Genomic DNA, 27,630 nt, shown 5'->3' with positions numbered 1-27,630 from the left:
GACTGGCCCACTGTTAACCCTTCTGAGGAGTCGGTGTACCTGAAGGCTTTCGGGTCTCAACCTTCTACCTCTTGGGTGTCTCCACCTTTTGACGAAGTAATGAATCTAGTTAGTCGAAAGGTGTGGGATACTCCTGATGCCATGGAGCCAGTCCCCAGTAGACCCAATAAGTTTCTGTCTGCCCCTACTGGTAAAGAGTTTTTGTCTAAGGGCATTCCCGTAGATGCCATGGTGGTGGCAGTGGCCACAAAGAAGGAGCTGATGGAGACTTCTTCCTCTGTTCATCCGCCAAATAAGGATTCTCGACAGATGGACAGATTTGCGAAGCGTATCTTTAATTCAGCAGCATTTACCCTTCGATCGTTGAACTATCTCACTCACTTCACAAGGTTACAGAGGGATCTCCTCAAGGAGTTAGGAGATTCTATACAAGGTGTGTGTACTGAGGGAGTCCCTGACAACATCTCTGCTCAGTTGTCCACATTAAATTCTATAGTTAAATCCTCCATGTGGCTTATCTCCTATGCGGCTGATGGAGCGAGTAGAGCAGTGGGTTCAGGAGTTGCCCTGAGGCGTCACTCCTGGATGCGCTTGTGTAATTTTGCGGAACCATTCATGTCTACTTTCACCAACGCCCCATTTGATGGTTCCTCATTGTTTGGTTCCAAGGTGAAGGACACACTCACTCGGTGTGAGCAAGAAGGAAAGATGCTTTCTGCCGTGGGGGTACATTTTACTGTTCCCTCTTGACCCTACCCCAAAGGTCAAAGGGGCGGCAAAATGTGGTTCAAAAAGTCCCAGAGGGTCTTTCCAGACACACAGGGTGAATCCTCCTTCAGAGGAGGAGGAGGAAATGGGAGACGTCACCATAGAGGCAGGGGCAGTCCGCAATACCAACAAGGCCATGATTCCTTTTGGGGACGGCCTTATCAGCACTCCTGATGTGAGGCCCGACTGCGTTTCTCTGGGGCCGGTCGGGGGTCGCATTTCTTTGTATCTAGAAGCCTGGCTAAATATCCCTCAAGACAAGTGGGTACAAAGAGTTGTTACCAGAGGCTATATCATACCCTTTTCCCTTCCACCGTTTGTTCCCAAGAATATCCCAGATGTACCACCCAATCACAGGGATCAGGCAACTGTGGAGATCAACAAGTTGCTTTTAAAAAGAGTCACCCAGTCTGTCCCAGCAGACCAGATAGGATCCGGAACTTACTCCAGGTTCTTTTTAGTACCAAAACTAACCGGAGATTGGAGGCCAATATTGGACCTCAGCAGGTTAAACAAATCCGTGAAGAAGGACAAGTTTCTGATGGTAACTCTACAGTCGATACTCCTGTTGTTAGGGAAAGACTATTTGATGTGCTCTAGATCGCCAAGATGTCTACTACCATATAAAAATGGACAAGGTGTACAGGAGCCATCTACTCTTCCGACTGGGAGCCAGTCATTATCAGTTTCATGCTCTGCCCTTTGGTCTCACCACAGCCCCCAGGGTGTTCACCAAATGCATGGCAGGTAGTGACAGCTCACCTGAGACATCAAGGATTCCAGGTGTTTCCATATTTGGACTACTGGCTCCTGACTGCCCCCACCAGGCATCTAATCCTCCAAAACAGAGACGCCACTATTTAACTTTGTACTCCGTTAGGGATCTCCATAAATTGGGAAAAATCTGCATTACTGCCCTCTCAATCTGTGATTTTTATAGGCACAGAGGTTGGCACAGTGAACATGACAACTCATCTCCCCGCCGACAGGGCACAAAACTTAACCTTTCAAATTCAACATCTTCTTCCATTGCGGAAGGTCAAAGCGAAGTGGGTTCTTCAGCTCTTCGGAACAATGGCTTCCACCATTCTATTAGTACCATTAGCCAGGTTGCACATGTGAATTCTCCAGTGGCTTCTGTCTTCCCAATGGTCCTTCCAATATCTCCTGCTGAGTCATCCTATCCTGCTGACGGAATCATGCAAGAAGGACCTTCTTTGGTGGATAGCTCCCAACCAGTTGATCACGGGCACCCCCTTTGTTCATTCCCAACCCATTGCCACTGTGACCACGGATGCCTCTCAGATCGGGTGGGGGGGCATTATCTCGGCAGGACTGTCCAAGGCACATGGCAAGAACATGAGGCTCACCTGCATATCAGTATTCTGGAGATGAGGGCGGTGCTCCTGGTGTTGCAAGCACTTCAAGACCTTCTTCCTCTCGGGACTATTGCGATACAATCAGACAGCATGTCGGTAGTTTGGTATATCAACAAACAGGGTGGTACCAGATCTTACCCACTCTGTCGAGAGGCCATGCGAGTTTGGGAATGGGTGATTTCTTCCCAGCACTTTCTGGTTGCAACGCACATTCCAGGGACGACCAATGTGATAGCCGACAAGCTCAGCTGGGTGATCCTACTGCCTCACGAGTGGTCTCTGAAACAGGAAACAGCGGGACAGATTTTCCACAAATTGGGACAGCCTTGCTGTGACCTCTTTGCCAGCGCAGTCAGTACCAAATGCAGCAGCTATTTTTCCCTCATTCCCCCTCCGGAGGAGACACCCAGAGACGCTCTGGCTCATGATTGGCCCATGGGACTTCTGTATACTTTTCCTCCATTTCCTCTCATTTCCAAAGTGATTCAGAAAGCCAGTCGGCTGGGAAGCAAGTTGATCCTCATTGCTCCTTACCGGCCTCATCAGGCCTGGTTCCCTTTTCCCGAGCCTCTTCTCCTGGATGATCCTTGGATCCTGGACCCAGCTCCAGAACTGTTGACTCGCATGTCAGGTTCGCTACATCCCTCAATCCACACCTTCAGGTTGACAGCGTGGCTGCTCCAGTTCCATCCCTAGTCAGGCTTCATGATGTATTATCCTCAGTATCACATATTCTTATGTCCTCCCATATACCTTCAACTAGGAGGCTGTATCGCAGTAAATGGAAAAGATTTTCTATTTGGGCACTGAAAATGAATGTAGATCCCTACACTGCTTGTATCCCTGTGATTTTGGAATTTCTCTCTGGGCTTTTTCAACAAGGAGCTGCCGCCGCCACTATCAGAGTCCAATTGGCGGCAATTTCTCATTTTCACTTAGGGTTTCCAGATAACAATTTAATGTCTCATAAGCTATTCAGGACCTTTTTGAAAGGAATCACTCTTTTGAGACCACCGCTGCAAGAACCTGTGGCTTCTTGGGATTTAAATTTTGTGTTGTCCAGACTGACTTCTCCCCCATTTGAACCTTCACTTCTCATCTTCATTGAAATTTTTGTCTTGGAAGACTTTGTTTTTGGTAGCTCTTACGTCAGCTAATTTATCACTGTCTCTGCATTTTCTGTGTATTTCTACAAAAAAACAAAAAAATAATCCTTGTTTTCCCACCTTTCTCGACTAGTTTAGACCAGTATACAGGCATTGCTGTATTCTGGGCTGTGGTGTAGTTCCTGTGTTGTCCATTACCTTACTTGGATAGAAGGAAGTTTCTTTGCTCACCAGTGGGAGTGGGGAGCCTTGAGCAGCTTATCTGTCCTTGGGGGAAGTGACCTCAGCACAAGAAGCTGTAGTAATTGGTTGTTTGGGACCATTGCTAGCTGTTTTGTAGTTCACTGCTTAAAATGCGCGGTCGTGCCGGTTAAACAAGGTTAAACTTTTTTTGGCTCCGCCAAGTCTGCTCTTCAATTTTTCCCTTAGAACTGTTTCTACTTGCAATCTAAACAGCCTATACTCTATCTGAAAAGCTCAGCACTTGCTCCTAAAGCATTTTTATACAGGTAAAGCACTCTTAATCAAAAGAAAGTACTTCATTCACCTAAATTCTGTTGAGTACACATCTCCCTATAGGTCCTTTCTGACTCAGTAACACAGCAATCTTTTTCACTATTTCTAGCATCCTCTCCTTTTCAGCTGGTGAATCTGGGAATCTTGAGACAATGTTACAATTGCCTCATGTACACAGACAACCCTCTCCTCCTCCCAACAAATACAAATATATGCGAGAGATGCAACTATATAGCCAAACTGGAGGTCGAGCTCTCTCAATTCAGTACTGGCAAGACCAGTCAGGAGGAGAAGGTAACCACGCACACCACAAACCCAGTCTCACATAGAACTATCACAACAGCAAACCAAACACATAAACACACAAAAACATACTCGGAGGCGCTGATTAAAAATCTACCAAAACAACAGAGGCCTCCAAAGCAGACACCCAAGCAACCACCACCTCAAGACATAGCACATGCAACACATAGTTCACAAAGTCAGTGTGCTAAACAGTCACAGCCCTTAAGGCCAAACAACATGCCAGACACACTTTTAATAGGTGACTCCATAGTCAGACACACTGACGTCCCGCTCACCAGACTGAACAAGGAAAAGGTCACAGTAAGCTGCCTGTTGGGAGCTAGAATCCGCCACATAACACAAGCACTCAGGTCACTCCTCAGCAAGTACAAATATGACTCAGTCATTGTACATGCCGGTGTGAACGACCTGAGACGTACCTCCCTGGACTACATGAAAAGAGACATAGAGGAGCTCTCTGATTATGTAGCCCAGGCCGGTATGACCCTGACCCTGAGCAGCATCTTACCCTCACCAAGAATGATGCCACAGTACAAAGACAAAATGATCAGTTTTAACAATTGGCTTAATTACTGGTGTCATTCTAAGGGGATCCAATGTCTGTCTGCTTGGGATGACATGCTTGACAAGCCACACTGCTTCAAGGGATGGCTTGCACCTGTCACCCTGGGCTTCTGGATATTGGCCAAGGCTCTTGCCACCCCATAGTGCCTTTTTAGGCAAGGCTCAAATGACAAACCTACCTCCCTAGAAAACACAAGTGGAAAAAAACTAAGGGTAATGCTGCTCAATGCCAGAAGTCTAAACCTCAAGATGCATGCCCTCGAAGCCCTCATCAGTATGGAGAACATCGATGTCTGTGCAGTGACTGAAACCTGGTTCAAGGCTCCTGAGAGCACCCCAGCACTATCAGGTTTTACCTCATATCATGCGTTCCGGCCCCAAAACTTGGACTGAACCACAAAAGGAGAGGGAGTATCCATTTTCATCAAAGATACCCACACCTCCAGGTTAGTGGCAACGCACGAAGCATCGGAAACTATCCAGGTGCAACTAACCATAGGCAAAACTGCCTTACAGTTTGTAGCATGCTACAGACCACCCTCTTAAACTCAGGAACCCCACACAGCCTTCCTGAAGACACTGGAGAGTATGAATGTCTCTCCAAATACCATCATTTTGGGAGACTTCAACTACCCAAACATAGACTGGGAACATTACTCAAGCCCCAACACCCTAGCCCAAAGGTTCCTAGAATTCATAAACTCAAATGCAATGGAACAACTAGTCACCATTCCCACAAGAGGAGACAATATACTAGACCTGATCATCACAAACATGGGGACAAAATCCTCCACACCAGAAGTATATCCCTCTTTGGTAAGATCAGACCATAAATTAATCTCACTGGAAATCCACATCCCGCCCCACCCCTGCACAAAAGACCACAGTGAGGAACTTCTCAAAAGCAAACTTCACACTTCTTAAGACTGAAGTGGTATCCTTCAAGGCCCCTGGGCCAGTGGAAACCACAACCCACACTGCTGAATCCTTTGCAAATGCCTTCTATGGGCACCTTCAAGAATGCATGGATCATGCAATCCCAAATAAAACCAAGACCCATTCCCCAAAGGCAGGCGCCGGTCTGGTGGACCCCAGCCATAAACAAACTTTACAACAGGAGGAGGAAGCTACTACATGACAGAGCAAAATCCCTAAAAGGGAAGGTGTCTCTGATCAGTACTAGCAAAAAACTACGATCACTCATAAAATCATCCAAGGCCAACTTTGAGAGAAAAATCGCAAAAGACACAAAAGACAATCACAAGGCCTTCTTTAGCTATGTTAGAAACCTGGGTGGAAACTCCCAGATATGCTCAGAGTTAGTCCAAAATGACACAAAATACACTGAACCCACTGACATTGCCAACATTCTGGTGGACAGGTTCAGTGCAAATTTTTCTTCCCCCTCCCCCCCAAAAGGAGAAATAACTATCCCAGCAGAGTGTAGCCTCCCTAACATCTCAGATGCCCAGGTGAGAGCCCTCTCTAAAGCTAAAAACACAGCATCAATGGGACCGGATGGTGTCCCGGGCTGTGTGCTACATGAACTCCAAGAGGAACTAAACCCACACATAAGGCTGCTGTTTAATCTTAGCCTTACTACAGGATACGTACCCAAAGAGTGGCGTACGGCAACAGTGGTCCCACTTCACAAAGGCGGTGCCTCTACGGACCCTGGAAATTACCGCCCCATAAGCTTGACGAGCCTGGTCTGCAAAGCTATGGAGAGGATCATTATGGAACTCGTAAACAAAGACATTGGGGACCTACAGACATTGGATCCTACTCAATTTGGCTTTGTCAAGGGCAGACCCTGCCTTTTGAACTTGGTCGACGTTTTTGAAACAGTCACAAAGGCCATTGATGAGGGTAAGGCAGTTCACACAGCCTACATTGACCTTGCAAAAGCCTTTGACACAATACCCCACTCGGGCATCATAGACAAACTCACCAGCTTAAATGTAAACCCATATGTCACAAGATGGGTTGCAAACTGGCTCAAGGACAGAACCCACAGGGTCAGAGTTGCTGGAGCTATGTCAGACTCTAAGCCAGTCACAAGCGGTGTCCCACAGGGCTCAGTCCTGGGACCCCTCTTGTTCGGCATTTATTTTTCCGAAGTACAGGCAAACATAGGAGGATTGTGGCTGACAAAGTTCACAGATGACTGCAAACTGGGTGTCATAGTTGATACTCCAGCAGACACAAACATCCTTCAGAGAGGCCTCATAGAAACGGATAATTGGTGCCAGAGCCATGGCCTTAAGCTGAACGCCAAAAAATTTATAGTCATACCCTTTGGGAAAAACAAGGTACCGACAAATTACCACATAGGCGGTAATCCATTAAGTACGGAAGAGGTAATCAGGGACCTAGGGACCCAGGTTGACAGTAACCTCTCATTTGACACTCACATTGCCAAAGTGGTTAGGAAGACCTTCTATATTGCCCACCTTATCATGAAGGGTTTCACATCTAGATCAAGAGAGGTCATTGTGCCCCTGTACTCTTCTCTTATCTGGCCAGTGATTGAGTACAATGCCCCATTTGGGATGTATCTCACCCGACACCTGCAGCAGTTGGAAAGACCCCAAAAGTTCCTCACCAAAAGGATAAAGGGTCTTAAACATATGTCATATGCTGCCCGACTGAAAAAACTCCAGTTCTATTCAGTGGCATACCGCCTACTCAGAGGTGATCTGTGCCTGACGTACAAGGCCATGTCCAATCCTGAATTAATGGACATGCTCCACCTCAGAAAATCCAAATCCATCAGAGCCACGAGAACAAGTGACTTAAACCTCAACACAGAAATAAATAGGATGTGCTGGAGGGACAGATTCATAACCCAGAGGCTCCCTACACTCTGGAACAGAATCCCAGTCCATGTTAGGCAGAGCCCCTCACTGACTCTATTCAAGAGAAATCTCGACGAGTGGATGGGAGATCGTAGGTTTACCCCGGGGGTCATCTCTGTGTCACTACTAGACAGAGGCATAGTAAACTAAACCCTAAAAGGGTGTAGTATTCTCATCCTAAGGGGTGGTGTAAGCCACATACACTCTGGCTAGGCTTATAAATGCCTTAGGGCAGATAGCCTAGTACGAACCTATGAAACCTATGAACCTAAGATATCGGAGCTACAAGCCTTGTCTGTTAAGCCACCTTATTTGATCTTTCACAAGGACAGGGTGTCACTGCATACTAATCCCTCCTTTGTCCCCAAAGTTTGTTCCCCTGCTGCCTTAAATCAATCCATAGAACTCCCAGTTTTCTTCTCTAATCACTGTAATGCAGCTGAATACCGTTTTCATCAGCTGGACGTTCATAGACAACTACGTTTTTATTTACAGCAGACCAAGGAATTTAGGAAATCAGATCAACTATTCATTTCCTTTTCTGACTCCAGATTGGGCTTACCAGTTTCTAAAGTGACACTATCTCACTGGATTTCCAGTTGCATAGCCTTTATTTACAGTTCGGAGGGCATTCATTTACCCTGCAGGATCAAGGCTCATTCTGCCAGGTTGCTGTCTACCTCTGCAGCCTTTCAAGCCAGGGACCCACTTGATAATATTTGTGCAGCAGCTACGTGGGCTAATCCTCACACTTTTATTACACATTACAAATTGGATTTAGCTTCCAGGGGTAGACCATCCTTTGGCTGCACAGTGCTTAGGAGTATTTTCCAGTGAGCCACCCAAGAATAAGGCGCTAGGGATGCTGTCCCATATGTAAAAATAAAGGTGAGATTGGACTACACAACATAAATAAGTTATGTACTCACCATAACGTTCCATTGTTGGTAGTCCATCTCACCCTTCGTTTTTACCAACTCACCCTCCTGCCCCCATCCTGGAAGATCTGGAGATAACAATAATAATACTTTGGTTATCTTTGGCTGGAGACCCTTTAGTATTGGTTTGTCTGTTATGGGTTTTTTCTTCTAGTGAGCAGCAGACAAGATCTGGGGTTTGTACTGGCGCACTATGGGATACCTGTTTAGCCACTAGCCAACCAGAAGTCTTCGAGCTTGTAAATTGGCCGGGTCGGAGCTGAGGATTGGCTCTGAACACATATGTGAAAATGAAGGGTGAGATGGACTGCCAACATGGAACGTTATGGTGAGTACATAACTTCTTTTTTGCTAACCCTAAAGCAGGTCTTGCAGTTATTTCCTTATCTAAAACTTCAGCTACTAAAACAGCTTGCTAATGCTAACCCCATTCCCTCTGATAAGGATAATGATGATGATTATATCTTTGATAGGGTTGGGAAGAAAGTTTATTCTTATGCAACTTTAATTTTTAAAGTTTTGAACTGCCAGACTCGCACGTTAAAATTTTTCTGCTTTTCTTTGAGAATATGGAAAGGTTAAGTGTTAAGCTTCCCCTTCCTGAGGTGTAGTGTTCATTGAATGCCTTAATTGTAGCTGCTTTTCATGAAGTAAAGCACTCTTTAAAGTGTCCTTATGATTCTGTCAATACTGTATCCAGAACTGCTGTTTTGGAGTCCGTTATGAGACGATTTGATTGGTTATATTTTCTAAACCTACCTGAAGATGTTAAAACTGATATTTAAAATTTTCCACTTGGCAAGGGTGTTTACTTCGGCCTTTCTGCTGCTGGGGTACTTAAGAGATTTGATGAAAGAGGGAAATTAATTCAATGCGTGACCCAAATTATTTTTCAATCCTCGTTTTCTAAGTTTAATAAAACTTCTCTTTCTAACTCTGCATCCTTTTTCAAAAATCAATCCGTTTACGGAAGACAGTACTAACAAATAGGACTGCAAAACATAATGGCAAGGAGACCCTATAAAGAAAGGGAAAGCCTCACAGAAGCAAGGACAGTCCAAAAAGTCATTATGATTACTTGCCTCTCCAGATCCCCCCATATATTTCCCTCATTCCAGGTCTGCATCTTCTCCTGTGGCATCAAATTATATCAGACAAAATGGGTTCCAAAAATCATCCAACATAGGTTCAGATAACAATGGGAGTACCCCCTCCTTTTTAGGGGATTGCTCCTTATAACTCTGTAAAACAAACACCCATGTTTCCCCCAGTTTTGGAGCAAATGTTGTCTTGGGAGGGGGGGGGGGTCATAGTACAGATGTCTTCAGATTAGATGGCAAAGGTTTTTATTCAAGGATTTTCTGGCACCAAAGAAAGAGAGAATTTAGAGACCAGTCATAGGCCTCTTATTTCTCAATTCTTTTTGTTAAGATCCCAAAGTTTAAAATGTTATCCTTTCAAATCCTGTTATCTCTCATTCCTTTTCACAGTTTCATGGTAAAGTTATACTTAAAAGATGCTTATCATCACATTCCTATTAGCAAAGGTTTCTTAATATTTTCTGCATCTGACTTATATTATCAGTTTTCTGTCTTGCCCTTCGGTCTATCTACTGCACCAAGGCTTTTTACAAAGTGCCTGGCTCAAGTAATTGCTTACTTCAGACTTCAAGGACTTCAGATCTTTCCATATTTGGATGATTGTCTTTTATTTGCAGGCTCTTTTTCCAGTTGGTGGGCTTCTCTGATGTGCCAAACTCTGCTCAGTCTGGGGTTTCAAGTGAACTTACTGAACATCTCTCATCCCTTTACACATAATAGTCTTTTTTGAGTGTCTTCTAGGTACTTCCCTGGACAAACTAGAACTGTACAGAAAAATCTTTCTAAAGTATTCCAAACAATCTCTGGCATGTGCCAAGGAATTTCTCAGGATTATGGGACTTGTATGAAATACAGTTCTGTAAAATCTTGCCTTAACAGTAGATGTCCTTCATTTCACTGTTATAGTATTCATTGCAGAAAGAATGTCCCGCCCTGGGCAGAGCGGCACTTAGCCAGTATAAATAAGTTTAACAGAAATCTTGTTTGCACCATACATCACATTTATGCTCCCCATATAGAATATAGGGCATAAAAGGGACGTACGGACGCAACTACCCGGAAGTGAATTGCCCCAGAACAGAACAGTCATCATAGGCCAGACGAATCTATGCACATTCAGTAGGAAAAACATGCAGGATAATCAATAGGAGGTTGGAGGGAGGAAGCAAATACTGCAACAGTGAAGAGAAGGACATCTACTGTTATGTTAAGATTTTGCACAACTGTACTATGTCCTATATCACTGTTGCAGCATTTGTTATAGAAGGGAGAGTAAAAAAGCTCAAGAAACAGGATGGGAGGTGGAAGGCTGAGAAGAGCCTTCAACAAACCCACATAAAATGGTTTAGCAAAACCTGCTGTGGTCCTAGAAGCCATATCCAGTGTGTAATGCTTAGTAAAGTTATGCACTGAAGACCAAGTAGCAGCTTCAAGGATGGAAGAAAACATCAGAAGAAGCAACAGCCCTTGTGACAAGAGCTCTAATAGAAGCAGACAGATTTGCTGTGAAAAGAATAACAAAAGGAAATGGCCTTAGAGGTATCCAGGAGGAGATTGTTTGCATAGAAACAGTCAAACCCAAAGACCTGAGATGAATGGATACAAAAAGCTGATCAGACTTACGAATAGTCATAGTTTTATCCAAATAGTACCTGGACTGTCTGTGCAAATCCAAGGCATGCAGGACCCTCGCAGTAGCAGACTGAGGAGAAGGGAAAAAGGAAGAGAGTTGTACTGACTGATTCAAGGACAACTCACTGACTAGCTCTGGCATAAAAGAAGGATTAGTATGACGGGACACCCTGTTCCTGTGGAAAACCAAAAGATGAGTAATGGCCATAAGGACCTGGAGCTCAGAAACCCACTGAGCAGAAGTAAGAGCCAGCAACAAAACAGTCTTCCAGGTACAATGTTGCAAAGAAGCAGAATCTGCAGGCTCAGAAGGAACCTGAATCAATTTTTCCAAAACAAAATTAAGGTCCCAAGAAGGAGGAATAGGTTTTCTTGGAGGCCTGATATGTAGGACACCTTTAAAAAAATGGTTGACCTCAAAAGAGAAGTCAAAGGAAGATTCAAGGGCAGACAAGCAGAAATGGCTGACATATGGACCTTCACAGAAGAATAGGCCAAGCCAAACTGGAGCAACTCACTCAAATAAGAGAGGTCCAGAGGGACCCCCCAATGAAAAAGGGTTTTGGTTACCAGCATGGCACCAGACCAAAAATCTCTTCCATTTGGACATATAAGATTTTCTGGTTGAGGGTTTCCTTGCCTCCTGTAAAACCCTGACTACATCTTCAGAAGAGAGGTTTCTGAAAGGGATCAAAACCCATCATACAAAATGTCACTTGCAGAGTTGACAAGTGGGGATGGATGAGAGATTCCGTGTCCTGTTTGAGGAGATCCAACTGGTGAGGTAACTTGTGGTGATTGCCCCTGGCCAGATGCATTAAGAGGAGGAACCAGTGCTGTCTCGTCCAAAAGGGAGTCACTAGCATGATTTTTGGGGCACAGTTGAGTCATCTGCAGGACTCTTAGAAGTAGAGGAAGTTGGAGGTAAAGCATAAAGAAACCTTCCTTATCAAGGAAAGGAGAGGGCATCTATCTTCCAGGCCAGATGGCATGGCACTCCAGAACAGGAGAGAGGAAGCTGTCCGTTCAGAGGGGAGGCAGAAAAATCTACCTAAGGAATACCCCACCAATGGACAAAATGTCCAGAAACAAGTGTCTGTGAAGCATCCATTTGTAAACCTGTGTTTTGGATCTGCTCAGAGAATCTGCCACAAGATTGTGCTTTGAAGGATTGTATACTCCCTGAAGAGTTAACTGATAACTGAGAGCCACTTCCCAAGCATGAAGAGCCATCCTGCAGAGGAGGTAAAATTTTGTGGCCCCTTGCTTGTTGACATACCACATTAATGTGGTCTTGTCTGTGCACACCTTTAAGGGGCCCAGAGGGAACATGTGGTGAAAAGCCTGAAGGGCCAGAATCAGAGCCCTCATCTATTTGATGTTGCTATGGTCTAGATTCCCCCCACCCCATGTTCGAGGCATCAGTGAACAGCTCCTGAGAAGGGACTGGAGGCCAAAAGGGCCAGCCTGGGTTGAGAGCGAACTGTAGAATCCACCACTCAAATTCATTCTTGAGACGGGGAAAGAGAGGTACACTGAAATTCAATGAGGTACCATTGAAACTTCCACATATGCAGTCTAGCAAGAGGAATCTTTGGAACAGGAGAGGCCATGAATCCCAGGGCCCTAAGAAACTCCCTGGCTGATATGGCAATCAAAGGAAGAAGAGACTGAAAGAAAGCTGTCAATGACAATACCTTTGGAGGCAGAAGAGAGGCCAAAATTGGCACCATCTAAATTCTGCATCCCAGCTACAAATGATCCTGAGAGGGAGTCATGACGGACTTTTGCAAGTTGATAGTAAACCCCAGACTTTGAAGAAAAGAGATGGTGAACTGTAGATCCTGCAACAATCGACTGGGAAAAGACACCTGAAGCAACAGGTCATCTAGATAAGGAAAAATCTGAATACCTTGGAGCCTGCAGAAGTCAATCACCAGAGATAGGCATTTTGTGATTACCCTAGGGGCAGTAGAGAGGCCAAAGGGCAAAGCAGAGAACTGAAAATGAGAGGATGACATAAAGAAATGTAAAAACGTTATGAAGAGAGGGTGAATAGGGATATGAAGGTAAGCATATTTCATATCCAAGGACACCAGAAAAGCCTGGGGTAATAAGAGGAAACAGAGTTTGAAGAGTAAGCTTCTGAAAAGACGGGATCTCAAGTAAGGTGTTGAGCCAGGAGAGATTTAAAGTAAGCCTCCAATTGCCCTCCTTTTGAGAAACCAGGAACATCCTGGAATAAAAACCCCTTCCCACTTGGGAATGGAGGGCAGGATGAAGCGTCCCTTGGTTCAGCAGGTACACTGGAACCTCTGAGAAGTGAGGAGGTTGTGCTAGAGGAGGTTGAGGAATCCCAGAAAAAGAAGGGTGAGATTTCCATGCCATGAAGTAACCCTGATGGATGATAGAATCCAAGAGTCTGAAGTGGTGAAACACCAATTTGGAAGATAAAAGGAACAAAGGAACCTGGTCTAAATGCAGGGGTGGAGGGTAAATTGTCAAAGAGAAATAGGCTTATCAGATAAAGAATATTTCTGTGCCACAGAAATCTGAGAAGCCTTAGCAGAGGGGGCCTGCCTTCCACCCACCCTGCCCTTAGAGGCCTGGACAGGGTTACAAAAGCAGACCTAGAAGGATAATTCTTCTGGAACGTATGGATAGGTGAGACAAAAGTATGTTTAAGGCTTTGCAAGTCTTTACCTTTCTCTTGAATAGACTTAAAAGATGTCAGCAGCAGCAGTCCCAAAAAGATGAATATTATCCAAAGGAGCATCTAACAACTTGGCCTTAATGTCCTCAGGACGATACTGGAGATAAAGCCAAGAATAACAGCTCATAATAGACCCAAAAGCCACTGCCCTAGAAGAGGCATCAGCAGCATCATAGCTATGCTGAATAGAGTGACAAGTCACTTTGAAGAAGCAGAACCTAAAAATGGTAAGGCAGAGAGAATTTGCCATCAGAATCAGGGAGGGCAGAGGTAACCTGACAAGCCTGAGCAATCAAGGCCATAGCATACCTGGTCATTTGAGTCTGGTAATTTAATAGCCCTTAAGGGCAAAGTAGAAGTAGTGTAAAGTTTATTGCCAATCCTCTTCATTGCCCTACTATCCTTATCAGAAGGCAAAAGTTTGTTAGAGGGCAACAGTTTAAAAGATGCGTCAGAAGAGACTGACACCACAGCAGGATCAGTGGAAGGACATTTAAATAAAAATAGAAAATCCTCAGGAATCTTATAGAACCTGTCAGGTTTCTTAGGAGTAGGAGGCTAAGGATCAGGATACTTGGAAGCAGCAATGAAAGTATCTAACAGGTATCCAGCATAGGAAGAACTGACGATGGTTTAGGAGTATCCACCTGGAGCAACTTATAATTCTGCACTGAATCAGACAGTGGGGAGAATCCCACTTGAAGAATTCCATCATCCTAGCAATTGTGCCCCCAAGGACAATTCCTCAAAAGGAGACTCAGGGTTAACAGACTGTTCTTCATCAGAACCATAAGCCAAAGACCAAGGCATCTGTGAAGAACAGGACAAAGACCTCTCACCAGACAGGGAATCCTCATCTGAGGAATCTGGTTCCCTAAACCATTTAGAAGGAGTAGAGGTCCAAGGAAGAGCGGGTAGTGAAACCCATTGAGGAGGCTTTAGGGCCATTAAGGCAGACAATAAGCCCTGAGTATGCTATTGCCATTCCCTTTGAGGATCCATAGGATGGACTGAAACATATTTCAGCTTTGATCTTTACTTAGAAGGTACATCAGCCCTAACAAATACTGGAGGTTCCGGCCCTTGGTGAGATTCAAGAAGACAACCAGGAATTTCCTCCCTGTCCAATATCTGCAGAATTCCTTTAGGAGTGTCCAAGATGATTAACCATGGTTCCCCCTTGATGTCCAGAGCAGACTCCTGCAAAGCCTCAGAAGACGTGAGAAGAGACTCATCCATGCCGACCTCCACGTCAGATTCCTCTGCCATAATCCCGCAGAACACTGAATGACCTACAGAGCTGTTTGGGTCTATGTTTACTGATTGACTGGAATGTTCATCGGACGCCCATTCATCGTACATAGACCATCAAATGTTCCATTCCTCAAAAGGCCAAATGATCATACAGATGTTCATCGAACAGTCATAGTTGGCCAACATCAAGGGAATGGAATGGTGTACGTACTTACCAGTAAGTAGGGATAAGGAAACCTGCCCTTTCCCCATTGTAATGCGAACTTGGAGTTGGTATGTACAAATTAGCAGGGGGTGTGAGTCCGCAGCCCCACACATAAGGAGGGTCCGGTGTTCACCATATCCTTCTCTTTTGGGCTTTGTGCCTCCCACTAATTATATATAGCAATTCCAAGATCACACTACAGTGGGGAAAGGGGAGGTTTCCTTATCCGTATTTACCAGTAAGTACATACTCTCTTCCATTCCCTTTACGTTGGCCAACTAAGATCATTCGATGAACTTCTGTATGATCATTTGGCCTTTGAGGAACAGCAGTTTCGATGGTCTAGGTACGATGAACAGGTGTTCAATAAACGTTCCATTTAATTGGAAAACATAGGCCTGAGCTATTAACTGCTTCTAGAGGGACGTCCGGTGGAGCCTGGACAGCTAAACAATCTGGCCAAGACTTCTTGGCCTTCTTCTTACCTAGAGGGAGTATCTCGGGGTTAAAGGATTCTGCCTTGATACTCTGGGATAACTGTCTAAGCCGTTGGTTTTCAATATAAATGACAGGGAATACAAATGGTGTCAGGGTCTTGGACACAAATTTCGTACAGATACTACAAGAGGTATGGTCATGGGAAACACCCAAACAAAAAAGATACTGCTCATGGCGATCCTTATGGGGAATCAGCCTCCCACACTGACATTTTCCCGTCTTGGATGACATGAACTCTTGGTACTGATATAAAATACAAGACCAAGAAAGTGGTGTTGTTAAATATTCAGAATAGCAGCAAAGCATTCAAAGCAGCAGGCAGCTGGGAAAAATGGCATTCAAGCTGGCAGCAAAAGAAGTTCTAGGTAGCTGCATCCATATATCCCTTTTGTGCCCTATGTTCTGTGCGGGGAGCATAAATGTGAAGTACAGCACAAACAAGATCTCTTTTAAGCTTATTTTTACCGACCGAGCAACAGGCTGCCCAGGGTGGGATATCCCTTCTGTAACGAATACTGCAACATGATATAGAAGGACATTTTTCATGATTCTCTTGGCCAGACTTCACATTAGAAAAAATTGTTGGTACCTCCGATCAGTCTTCTCTCAGCACGAATGTCCCCTATCTTTTTAGATTCCAGTAGTGGGGTTTGTGAGAATGGAAGTATTGTGGTGGGTAGACCAGTTCTCTATCAACACATATGTCCCCTTTTCCCTTCTGCCTCAGACTGTTACATCAGATGCCTCTGTCTTTGCTTGGGGACTGTTTTCAAAAGGGGTGAAATTGTAAGGTCTGTGAAAGAACAGGACAGACAAAAGCACATCAGTGTCAATGAGATGCAGGCAGTTATCAGTACTTTAAAAGTCTTAAATCATCTTGGGTTGCCAGAACCTCATCAAGTTAGCATCAACCAATGTCACAGTCATGTGGTACATAAGCAAATAGGGAGGTACCAGATCTTGCAATCTTTGCAGATTTGCCATGATGATTTGGGAGGCAGCAGCTCAGCTCAGTTTGGCCCTTCAGGGCCCTTATACTCTGTCAGAGCTAAACAGTGTAGCAGACAAGCTGAGCAGGATCAGGACAAACCCCCACCTGCTGCACAATGGGCCATAAATAGTGCTTACTGGGAGAGTATGAGCACCTGTTTACAAAACTAATGACTGGCACTAGCTTGCCCGAGCACTCAGTGAAACCAGTTGTGTCACCCACTATGATGACCAGTGCAGTCGCTACTAAAGTGGCCTGCAGAGGCACAATTCAGACTTTCTGTTTTAATGGGAAGAACATGTTGGAGAGGAGTCATAGTATTATTGTTAGCATTTTGTTGTCATTTTGGCACTGTTCATTAAGCTCAGCATCTGTAATTACCTTCTGTTGTGAGGAATATGCTGTGCTAATTACTGTTTTATGTTTTTGGGTGGCCCAGGAGATACAGTACATTAGGATGGCTTCTCAGGGGAGCCAAGACTGCTGGCAGTAATGTACTGTTTTAATAAACTGTAACACTAATTTGTTTTATTCCTGTTTTTTTTTTGCTTTGTTGTTTTGTTTTTCTCTATTTATTTTTATTTTTTGACAGGATCAACTCTGGTGCAGGTAGCTGTGATGCTTCGGCCAGCCTCTGTGATTACTGCTAAGTCTCCAGCAGTCCCCAGGCTTGCTTTCCTTCAGGTAATGAAAGTCACCCTTTGAAAGGTGGCCTGGAAGGGTTGCTGCTGACTTATGAGGGTGCCTTTCATGGAAGGGAGATGTGGTTTGGGAGTGAAGATTTCTTGCCTTAGAATGGTGCAAATGGGTCCCTCCTTGTAATAGACCAATGCATTATCCATTAGGCCACTGGGGCCTGACCTGCATCACCTGGTGTGCAGTTCAGCTTTTGGTTAGGACCCAACTGGCATCTGGATACCCACATTGACACCCTGCTGAGTCTTCTTTTGTGGCTGATAGAATAACACACTCAACCGGCCAGGCCCATTGGGTCACCAGAGGCAGTGCCTGCCATGATGTGAGCCATGGAGGTATGTGACAACTAGGTGGGATGTCTTCTGGGCCAGGCTGGCAGGCCCTTCTCACCTATCCTTTTCCACCGTAGGTATTTTCCTTATTCTTTTGTCACTGCCCATCCCCTGTTTGTAATTCAGTCTTCCCAATTTTCAGTTGTTTACCCTCTACCAGTCTGTGTCTACCCATTGTTGCCCCCCTCTTTCAATCTCAGTCTTTATTGGTCCTATATGTCTGCTTTTTGCTACCTTTACATTATCCTCTATCCTCCCCACAGTTTCCCCTTGCTACCATCCTACTCTTCCCTTATTAAAAAAAAAAAAAAAAAGGGCACATCTACCTGCAAAAAAAATACCATTCTTTCCCCAAAACGTGACTCTGTTCTTTTAGCCTTCCTTTGTGATCCTCTGTTAGATTTTCCCCATTTCTGCCAGACATGTCATCTGCCTATTGCTTTCCCTTAGGTCAGCTGACCACTCATTGAATGAATGTTCCTGCAGTGTAGTTACTATGATTATTGAGCTTTTGAAGTTTCATAATGTAGGACTGTCACTGGCACATTGACACTGTCAGCAGTTAAGTGTTTGTAATCCCTGTCAGGTCACGTCAAACTGCATTAATTGCACTATTTTTTCTGACTAACACCATAACTGGAAAACTTAACAGGATGGACAGTTTTTGTACTGAGAATATAGACCTGTTTTGTTACAGTACTGAAAAATAACTTATTGAGCATGTTTGTTGTAAAGAGTGACAAAACATGTTGCATTTTCTGTGTTAACATGAAATAATAAACTCAGATTTACCTCTTACTGTTTTGACATTGCAACCAGTGTACAGAAAAGATGTCTGAATAATAGGTTCATAGGATGGTACTAGGCTATCGGCCCTAAGGCCTATACAAGCCTAGCCATAACAATTCCCTGACTGTTTCTTCCCACAATATTTACTTGCCTGGATCTCTGTAAGCGAATAAGCTTGTTGGTTTACACATTTTTTTAGAAGTTTTGTTTTTGTAAGATTTAAACGTTTATTTGAGGCAGAGTTTCAAAACATGATTTTTGAACAATTTATTTAGGTCTCAGCAGGCATTCTCATGAACGTATTTGTCATCGAGAACTTTAATTACCCAATTCTGCTAAGTGCTGATAAAGTTAAAAGCACTAAATAATGTTGCTAAACTATAAGGGAGCATGTCAGGTCACCAGAGGTACTTTTAGTGAACCTAAAAGCATCCAAGTAGGTTCACTGAAACTATATACAGCAACAGTGGAGTTTGCCGTTTTCTCTACAGTTGTGCAACCTTGGAGTTGGTATGTGGGGGATGTGCAAAAAAGGCTTTTCTTGGAATGTTCACTGAAGGCAATTTTGGCTAACATTTTTTGTGTTTTTACGTTCACCGAAACCGCCTTCCAGGACTTGACATGAATCCACACTTGACATGAATCCATATTTAATTAAGTCCCTCTGCCACGTACAAAGGCATTTCAGGTACCTTAGTCTCCACTACTGCAGCTGTCTAAGATTTAGTAAGATGGATTGCATTACCTTCCCATGCATCTGTTCCAGCTAATATTAGCCAGAAGAGATGAAGTTTTGGAATGGTTAAATGTACCGTTTAACAGCAGTCTTTGTTTATCCAACCATGACCGTTTTTAATTATTCTAACTTGATCTTGTTTGCCTGTTATGGAATCTGTTTCTTAGGCTCCTATTCATCTAATTATCACCTAACTCCTGAGTGCCTTCTCCAACAATTTATACCGTTGACGAAGGTATTCAACTCCTGACTAATGGTAGCAATCCATTCATTATACCTCTCTTTCTTTCTGAGTTAGCAGGCTGCTTGAGTGATGTTAATATATGTACAGATATCAAGGCATATTTAGAGAATATTAAATCACAGACATTGATAACCAGCATCCTCCCTTGAGGCTGTATTAACTGTTTAGTTGTGAAGAGAAGTGAACTTCAAACACAGTAGCATCTATAGGCAGAAGAACACATACACATGGTCAACATAAAAGACTATGGGGGAGGTCAAACTGTAGACTCTAAGAATGTCCCCAAGGAGTACACCTACTAATGTGAAGCTTACATAGCTTTATGCATCACACCACAGCTCAAAAAGGAGCATGCACACATGGTATAGTGTAACGTAACCATGTAAGTGAGAATTGGACACTTGCATTCACATGTACATCTGTGGATTGTTGCGTTTGGATTCTTACTTGCATGGGTAAGTTTAAATCGCATTTGCTTGGTATTAGCATATCATGTGTGCTGTTACTCTGTGAAATGTGCTTTACAAGTTAAGGTTATGTAAACTGAATATATCCGTAGGTCCATTAGGTGTGTTTAGCCTTACAATCTAAAAATGTCAGTTGCACACATCCACCCCTGTGGATATAGAATATGCTTTCAGTGTTTGCAGTTCATTTCTGTTCGTAATTAAGCATTTGATATTTAAACAGCTTCATGGGATGATATTGGATCTCAGTGTCTGCATTTAAGAATTTTGTGCATGCAGTTTGATGTGTAAACATATACTAACATAATTCAAGCTGCTGATTGACGGGGAAGAGAATGATATTCATGATCAGTGGACAGATGCAGTTTGTAAGTTTTGATAAATGCCTCAGGAATGTAGGCAAATGTTGATGACTGCATGCCACTGCTACTTGCAGTGATACTGAGCTGGGTAGTTCAACAGTTGTTTATTTATAAGGTGATCAGGATTCTGGTTTCTGTTTACGTAGGCCATTTAGTACAATTAATTAACATTGCCTTTTCTTTGGAAAAAAACAAAACAAAACAGGTAACAACCCTCCTAGCCATTGCTAGAGATTGGTTTTGCTGTACTGAGTAGCTCTATGTTGTGTTGTTGTGTCTTTCGGCTTTTTCCCGGTTAGGGGTTGCCACAGCGGAACTCCGGTCCGCTAATGATTGGCAGTTGATTTTTACGTGCCGAGTTGCCAGCCCTGACGCACAACCTTCAACGAAGGTATGCCCATTCACACATGTCTCCACGCAGAAGACACTCTAGCTGAGAATCAAACTGGACAGTGTCTTACTGTGAGGCGACAATGCTACTGCAGCAAAAACTTTGTCCTTTCTTAATGGGCCTGATTGTCTTTCTTCTGCATGGATTTTTGCTTTTATGATTGTCTGATTTTCTTTGTGCCTGTGAGCAACAAGACTGAGAGCTCTCTGTAATCATTTTTTGTTAATAGCGTGTGGTTGTAGTGTGCAAAAATGAAATTGTCAGGACATTATTTAACGACAGCACAGATGAATTGGTCCAGACCATGTTCTGCATTTGTGAGTAGAAGTCCTTGCTGTTGATGACTGCTTACCTATCTTCAACCTCACATCCTTATACAGAGATGAATACTGTAGTCTGTGGTGGAATAGATCATTTACTTTGCAGGTAACCATTTCCACAGATGATGGTATGCCACTAAGTGTTCTCCATTTTAAATTGCCAGGGACCCTTATTGGACCATGAGATGAACTGCAGTGAGTCCCAAATAACTAAATACTTGGAGGGGAAAGAGGAAGTAGAAAACATTATGAGTGAAGCAGTAAAGGGCCACATTGATATCACAGGTCTCTTTCTTTGTTGGTCTTTTATATTTGTCCTTAATCAGTGCTATCCATACAGCAGCAAGATTCAGAATTTGCTATTTTGGTTCTTGGAATTATGATTGTCTCGTGTCCCTTTATTAGGTTGATTAGGTAGTGAGTATCATCTGTGTGGTATAAATCAACTTTTTCAGAAAGTTAGACTTATGCTAATCTGAGTGTTCATATGAATGAGTTTTATATGTTTGAAAGATGCTGTTTTTGAATTGTGTTTGTTGAATGTTCTGACGTGAGAAGGATTTGACATAGAAGAACAGGAGTACTGCAGCACAGATACTTTTTTTTCTGGATAGTGTTTTAGTCTTGAATGGAATAGTAATTTATTATGGAGACTGTAGGGGCTTCAAGGTTTGTTCAACATTATTTTTTCCTGTGTCTTGTAATTTTGATGTCAGGACTTTCATTTGAAAACATTCAGAAATGACAATTTCATTTTCATTTTTTTTCTTGGACTGTCCTGCAACCATTAATCTGAAATTTTTTGATTGTGTACATGTTAACTGTGTGCATCTGAACAGTACTGATTTAAAAATGAAATTGAAAGAGTGCTTATACTGTATGTTTAATAAGATGCTTACCTTTGCCAACAAAAAAGTTTGCGCACATTGATTACATCATAAAGGGGACTGAGAAATCTGTCTGCCAGACATCTTCTCACTTTACCCCTCAGTAGGCATTAACCCATAGGAATGTTTCCATAAAATTCTCTATAATCATACTTAAGATGCTTCTAGGCTTCTGGTGTTGTCTATCCATATTTCTATTAGTAATTCCAAAACCATGCTCTACACATGTTTTGGAAAGATTTCATTTTAAAGCTTGCATGAAGGGCAATTCAACAGTATAGCACTTGACCTCTGACTAGAGCAGCTAAAGATGGGTTATATTTTGCTCATATACTATTTATTTATATTGTCAAAATTATCACATTTAACTAAGCATTTCTACAACCAAGTAACACAGGCATAACTGCTTAGCTTCATGTGAAAGCTGGCAGCTGGCTAAACAAAATAATGCTGTCGGTATGTGTGTAGTTTAAGTGGTTATTGAAGTGTTAGTTGTTTACAAAACATTACAAAAATGTCATATTTAATTATTTTTGTTATTATGACTTGTATAACTCTGGTTAAGACCTAGATTGTAATGAATGTGGCTACTCTAAATATTGGTTTATACTAAGCAGTTTACTATTCACACTTCTTTAGTAATTTTATGGCACTTGGAGATATGAACATTTGGTTAAATTGTTAAGCTACAGCTTGATATTGCGAAAAGGTTCAGGATTTGAATATTGAACGTTCAGAGCTCCATTTGTAGGACTTGGTTAAGACCAGCTGTTGTAGGTTGGTTAATTGTAAATTGTTGGCCCTGTCATGTTCCTCTATAATCATGCTGAAGTCTGTGCACTGCAGAATGACCAAATTCATGATTTAACCTGTGTGAAGGGAGTAGCACTCTCTTGTTTTGATACTTCGCTGGTTATCACTTTTGTGTACCACTGCATGCAGTCTGTGTCACTTGTGGTCTCCTGAATGAAGTTTAGCAGGATCATCAGTACCTGCACTCTGTGTGCTGCTCCTCTTATCTTTTGCTTTATGCTCTATGCATTGAAACTTCCTCTGGTTTGGGACTTAGCTGTACCGCTTCCAGTCCCTAAAATGTCTGCAGAATACTTTCCATCTCCCACTTATGGCCACTGCAGTCAAGAAAGGCCTTTTTATTTTATTGTAGTTTATTTATTTATTTGTTTAACATGTGATAACTGGGTAGGCTTATTGGTTCAAATCCTTTTTCAGGCGTGACCTAGGCTATATTGGCTTAAACAGGCAACAATATTAGTGCAGTATACATTTCCAAACAAAACAAGACATTTTGTATAGAAAAACACTCCTAAGAACTGTATAATGGCATAAACAAGGCATATAACTAGAAAGATAGTAAAGACAAAAAGAATTAAAATTTTGTTTGGTTCCAAAACTGTTTCAGACCTGATAACATTATGGATGATGTGTGATATTGCGTATCTGCTCATCAGCATTTATAATAATCTGATTGCCATATGTTTGCAGTACTCCTGATAAGTTTACTGCTGTTTTGCCTAGTTCTGTTTCTAGTGTTTTTTTTTTCTGTTAAAATGTGACACATCCTGCCTCTGTTACTGCACATTGCAGGATGCATATGTGTATATACAACTTCATTGCCACAGGTGCTACACTGGTTTTCTGAGTTTCATTGATTTATTTGTTTGATGTACTGAAAATGCAAATTAATGTATTTTATGATGACCTAATATAAACTCATTGAAACTACCTGATCAAATTGCCTATTAAACAAAAGAGATGCACACCCCAAATAGTCAGTGGGAATTCTGAAAGCATGTGACTTTCAAATGTTTCAAGCATTTTTTTAAATTTGCCAGAGGTTTTGTTTAGTATGGATTTTTTGTAAGATGCTTTGGGAAGTGTGCCTTATTACATTTATTGTGTTTTCTCTAAGAACTAAGTGTATTGCACTACAGGGTTATACAGGATTCGATAACCACAGTGAACATCTTTCTAGCTGTTATGACATATGTTTCAGGCGTTAAGAATATTTTATTTTCATTTATTTGAAATGAGCATTTAAAAAATATGAATATTGTTGACCTGTTTTGATGGATAAACGTATGTGTTTAAAATGTTTATACCTTAGAATAAAAATATTACTTTTCCTTTTCTTTGTTTTTTTACCAGGGTTGTATGTGTAGCTCAGATGTTCACTTGGAATCTCTCAAGGAAGATGTAAAGGAATTTTTAAGAAAATCAGGTACACCTGTGTGTTATTACCAGTAGTAATGTTTTTTCACTGTTGTTACACTGTATTGGTAATATGAACTTAAACTCGCTTATCGGTGTGGTCTGATTCATGTTATTGCATTTATCTCACATTTATTTTGTTGTGCAGTTAACAATCAGTAATTGTGCACCAAAAGTAAATGACATAATTCAGTGCTTTCACTTTGCATGTCTCAGCCTGAACTAACTTCTTTGTCTGACATTTGTTCGTCTTCCTCCATTATCCTTGATGTCCGTAATGCTCTGCTTTGTGTCCCTTAGATTATTTTCAGCCAACAACTGCATCAGTCACTTTAGTTTTCTCTAGAAGACGGTTTCTTTTTGCCACCTTAGCGTCTTTCTCTGTAGTGGAATACTTCATATTATCCTTCCTTAATCATACCAGCTTGAAGGAATAATTTCAGATTGTTTCTTTACCTTTTAAAGGAAAACTCCACTCTAGAACTAAAAATAAATGTTTTTTTTTCACTCTATCTTTGATGTTCTTCATGTTTCACTGTTACAGTCATTACATTTGGGTTATCTGCTTGCAGGTAGCCCTCATTCGGCCTGATTAACAAAGTCTTGGGTCCTGTGTTGGTTGCTGTCCCTTCTTCCATGACGTCAGGTCGTCAGGGGTATAAAACATGCCAAAAACGCCATTACATCAATCTTTCTTGCCATGCGGTGTCCTGAGCAGAAGCAATTCGCAAGTGCCAGTCGGCCAACTCCTTAAATTTTCGTTTTAGAGTTTCAGAACCGAAGTCTACAACTAAAGCTAAGTACTCCATTGGGGAAACTTTTTCTTGTTCTTTACCGATTTCAGTAAAAGTTAATAATTGCATTACTTGTGGAAAGCAAACACCTCATAAACAGTTTAATTTGTACTGTATTCCTTTTGTACTGTATTCCTTGCCTAGGCGCTGACCACGACGTACCTTGCTGTCGGTTTTGTGCTTTATTTAATCAGCGCACTATCCGTTGTCGGTATATTTTCACCTCTAAATATTTCAGTTCTCAGTTTAATTATCCAGAAATGTCATCGGTTAGCCATCCGACTACCGGGATTCCAAAAAAACGCGAAGATAAAGACAGAGACAGGCCGCCGAGGTCCAAAACTGCCGACGTCGCTTCTCCTAAGCCAGTCGCCAGTTCGCCGGTACTCAGTGAGGTGCTTTCGCAGCCCCTGATACCCGCTACTTCTGATTCACAGGCCTCTACTGAGACCCATTCGGAGTCCGGTATGCCACGAGATGCTTCAACTATGGCACCCACGGATGTCTCTACCTTGGATGGGTCTGGAGCCACTGTGCAGGCACTGGCTTCTGAGGGTGTATTCAGGCCTATGGACTTGCATTTTAAACCAACTCCTCCTTCTTTACTTAGGCCTAAATCTCGATCCATGCCTAAAAAAATGACGCTCAGGCCTCTATGCCTAAAAAACAAATGATAAGAATGGCTGAAGATCTAATAACTCTAATCAGGGGTAACCAACCCCCCCCCCCTTCTAAGAGGCCTAGGACTGAAGTTGATTATGAATCTTCTGATCAGGATTCTGTTTTTTCTGATTCTTCTGATGATCTGGATTTGCTCTTATCTACTTATGAAGATTCTGATACAGAGGACTCCATTCCCTCTGCTTCCCCTCCTGAGGATTTTTCTTTTGGGGAAACCTTACATACTCTAAGGGCGGATTTCCACTGGGAAAGCCAGGATTTTTCAGATTCAAAAAGAGGCTTAGGGATTTCCTTCTCCTACCTCAGAATAGGCCTTTAGCTATTCCTCCTGTATTAGACATTGTTGATTATGCTTTTTTGGAATCTAGTTTCACCCTTGATTCCCTGCCTCCTGATCCCAGAAAACCTGATGGATACTACAGGGTCCCTGAGTACCACAAGTTCCTTTTTAAAAATCCTATTGCAGCTCCAGAGACTATTTCACAGGGGCCCAAGGGCCTTAAGGCTTCTACTGCTAAAAATCCTACCCCTTCTGATGGAGACTCCAGGGTGCTGCATATATGGGGTAAGAAGGTTTACATTTCTGCAACCTTGGCCATTAGGATTTAAACTGCCAGTTTCATGTTAAAGTATCAGCAACATGTTATTGGACTGCTTAAACAGAAAATGATGTTGATTCCTGACTGTGTGGAAAATAAAGAATTACAGGATTTAATGCATTCTGCTGAATAAGTTGGAAAACGTTCTTTGCAGTGTGGTTTTTGATTCATTAGAGGCCTCTTGCAGGGCTGCTATTACTGGGTCTGTGCTCAGAAGGCATGCTTGGCTTAAGGAGCAATCTTTGCCTGATCATGTTAAAGCTAAATTGTTGGATGCTCCTTTACATCAGGACCGCCTGTTTGGCAGCAAGGCTGAGGAAGTTCTTAAAAAGATGGAAGATAAAGCTAAATCAATGCAAACTGTTAAAGATTTTTTACAAGTTCAGCCTCCTAGATTTAGTAGGCACTGGCCCTTTCCAGCCCCTTCCAGGTCTTCTCAAGCCAAACCCAGACACAGCAAAAACCCCAGGTTTCCGTCCCAGGGGACACACAGAACTAAGCAGTGGGGGGCCTCCACTTCCAAATCTGGGAATAATAAGACTCCCCCCTATGGTAAACTGTCTCAATGACTTCCTTTCAAAATTTCCAAGCACTTATCAACTGACTGCCCCTTTGGGGGGAAAGATTGCTCTTCATGCAAAGAACTGGGAACTCATTACCCAGGACAAATGAGTTTTAATTATAGTGTCCCAGGGATACAGATTTCACTTCCACACGTTGACAACACCAAGCAGGTGGCCGGACCTACCCCCAAATCAGTGGGCAGAGGCCCAAAAACAAGTACTTTCTCTCTCAAGCATGGGGGCTATTCAACTGGTACCAGAAGAGGAAAAGGGACAAGGTTTCTACTCGAGACTTTTCCTGGTACCCAGAAAAGACAATTCCTATCCTGGACCTGTCTACTCTAAACACCTTTTTGGAGATTCCAAAATTCAAGATGCTTACTCTTCACCAATTACTTCCAATGCTAGGCAAAGATGCCTGGTTGGCAACACTAGATTTAAAAGAAGCATACCTGCACATCCCAATCAGGGAATCTTGCAGAAGATACCTACGCTTCAAAGCAGGCCACACGCACTATCAGTTCTCTGCACTGCCCTTTGGCTAATCTACTGTGCCCAGGGTATTCGCAAAGTGCCTAGCTCCAGTTATTGCATTTTGCAGGCAAAGAAATATTTATATATACCCATACCTGGACGATTGTCTAATTCAGGCAGAAAGCCAGGACATACTTTTGAATCATCTGGCCTTTGTACAAAGGATTCTAACTTGTCT

At 42.7% G+C, this 27,630-nt stretch overlaps 1 protein-coding gene across 1 annotated transcript in view; it reads left to right on the top strand.

Annotated features, from left to right (window-relative positions):
* Positions 1-27,630, top strand: part of TBC1D19 (TBC1 domain family member 19) — a 2,958,314-nt gene that overhangs the window by 169,137 nt on the left and 2,761,547 nt on the right. Inside the window, exon 2 of the mRNA XM_044062152.1 lies at positions 24,219-24,291. Coding sequence (XP_043918087.1) covers positions 24,219-24,291 — 73 coding nt within the window. The remainder of the gene's footprint in view (positions 1-24,218; positions 24,292-27,630) is intronic.

Source organism: Protopterus annectens, chromosome 2.part1 (genome assembly GCF_019279795.1).
Source record: "Protopterus annectens isolate FY-2018-M chromosome 2.part1, PAN1.0, whole genome shotgun sequence".
Classification (NCBI taxonomy): Eukaryota; Metazoa; Chordata; order Ceratodontiformes; family Protopteridae; genus Protopterus; species Protopterus annectens.
Note: the sequence above shows the minus strand (reverse complement) of the source record. Positions and strands in the feature narration are given on the sequence as shown.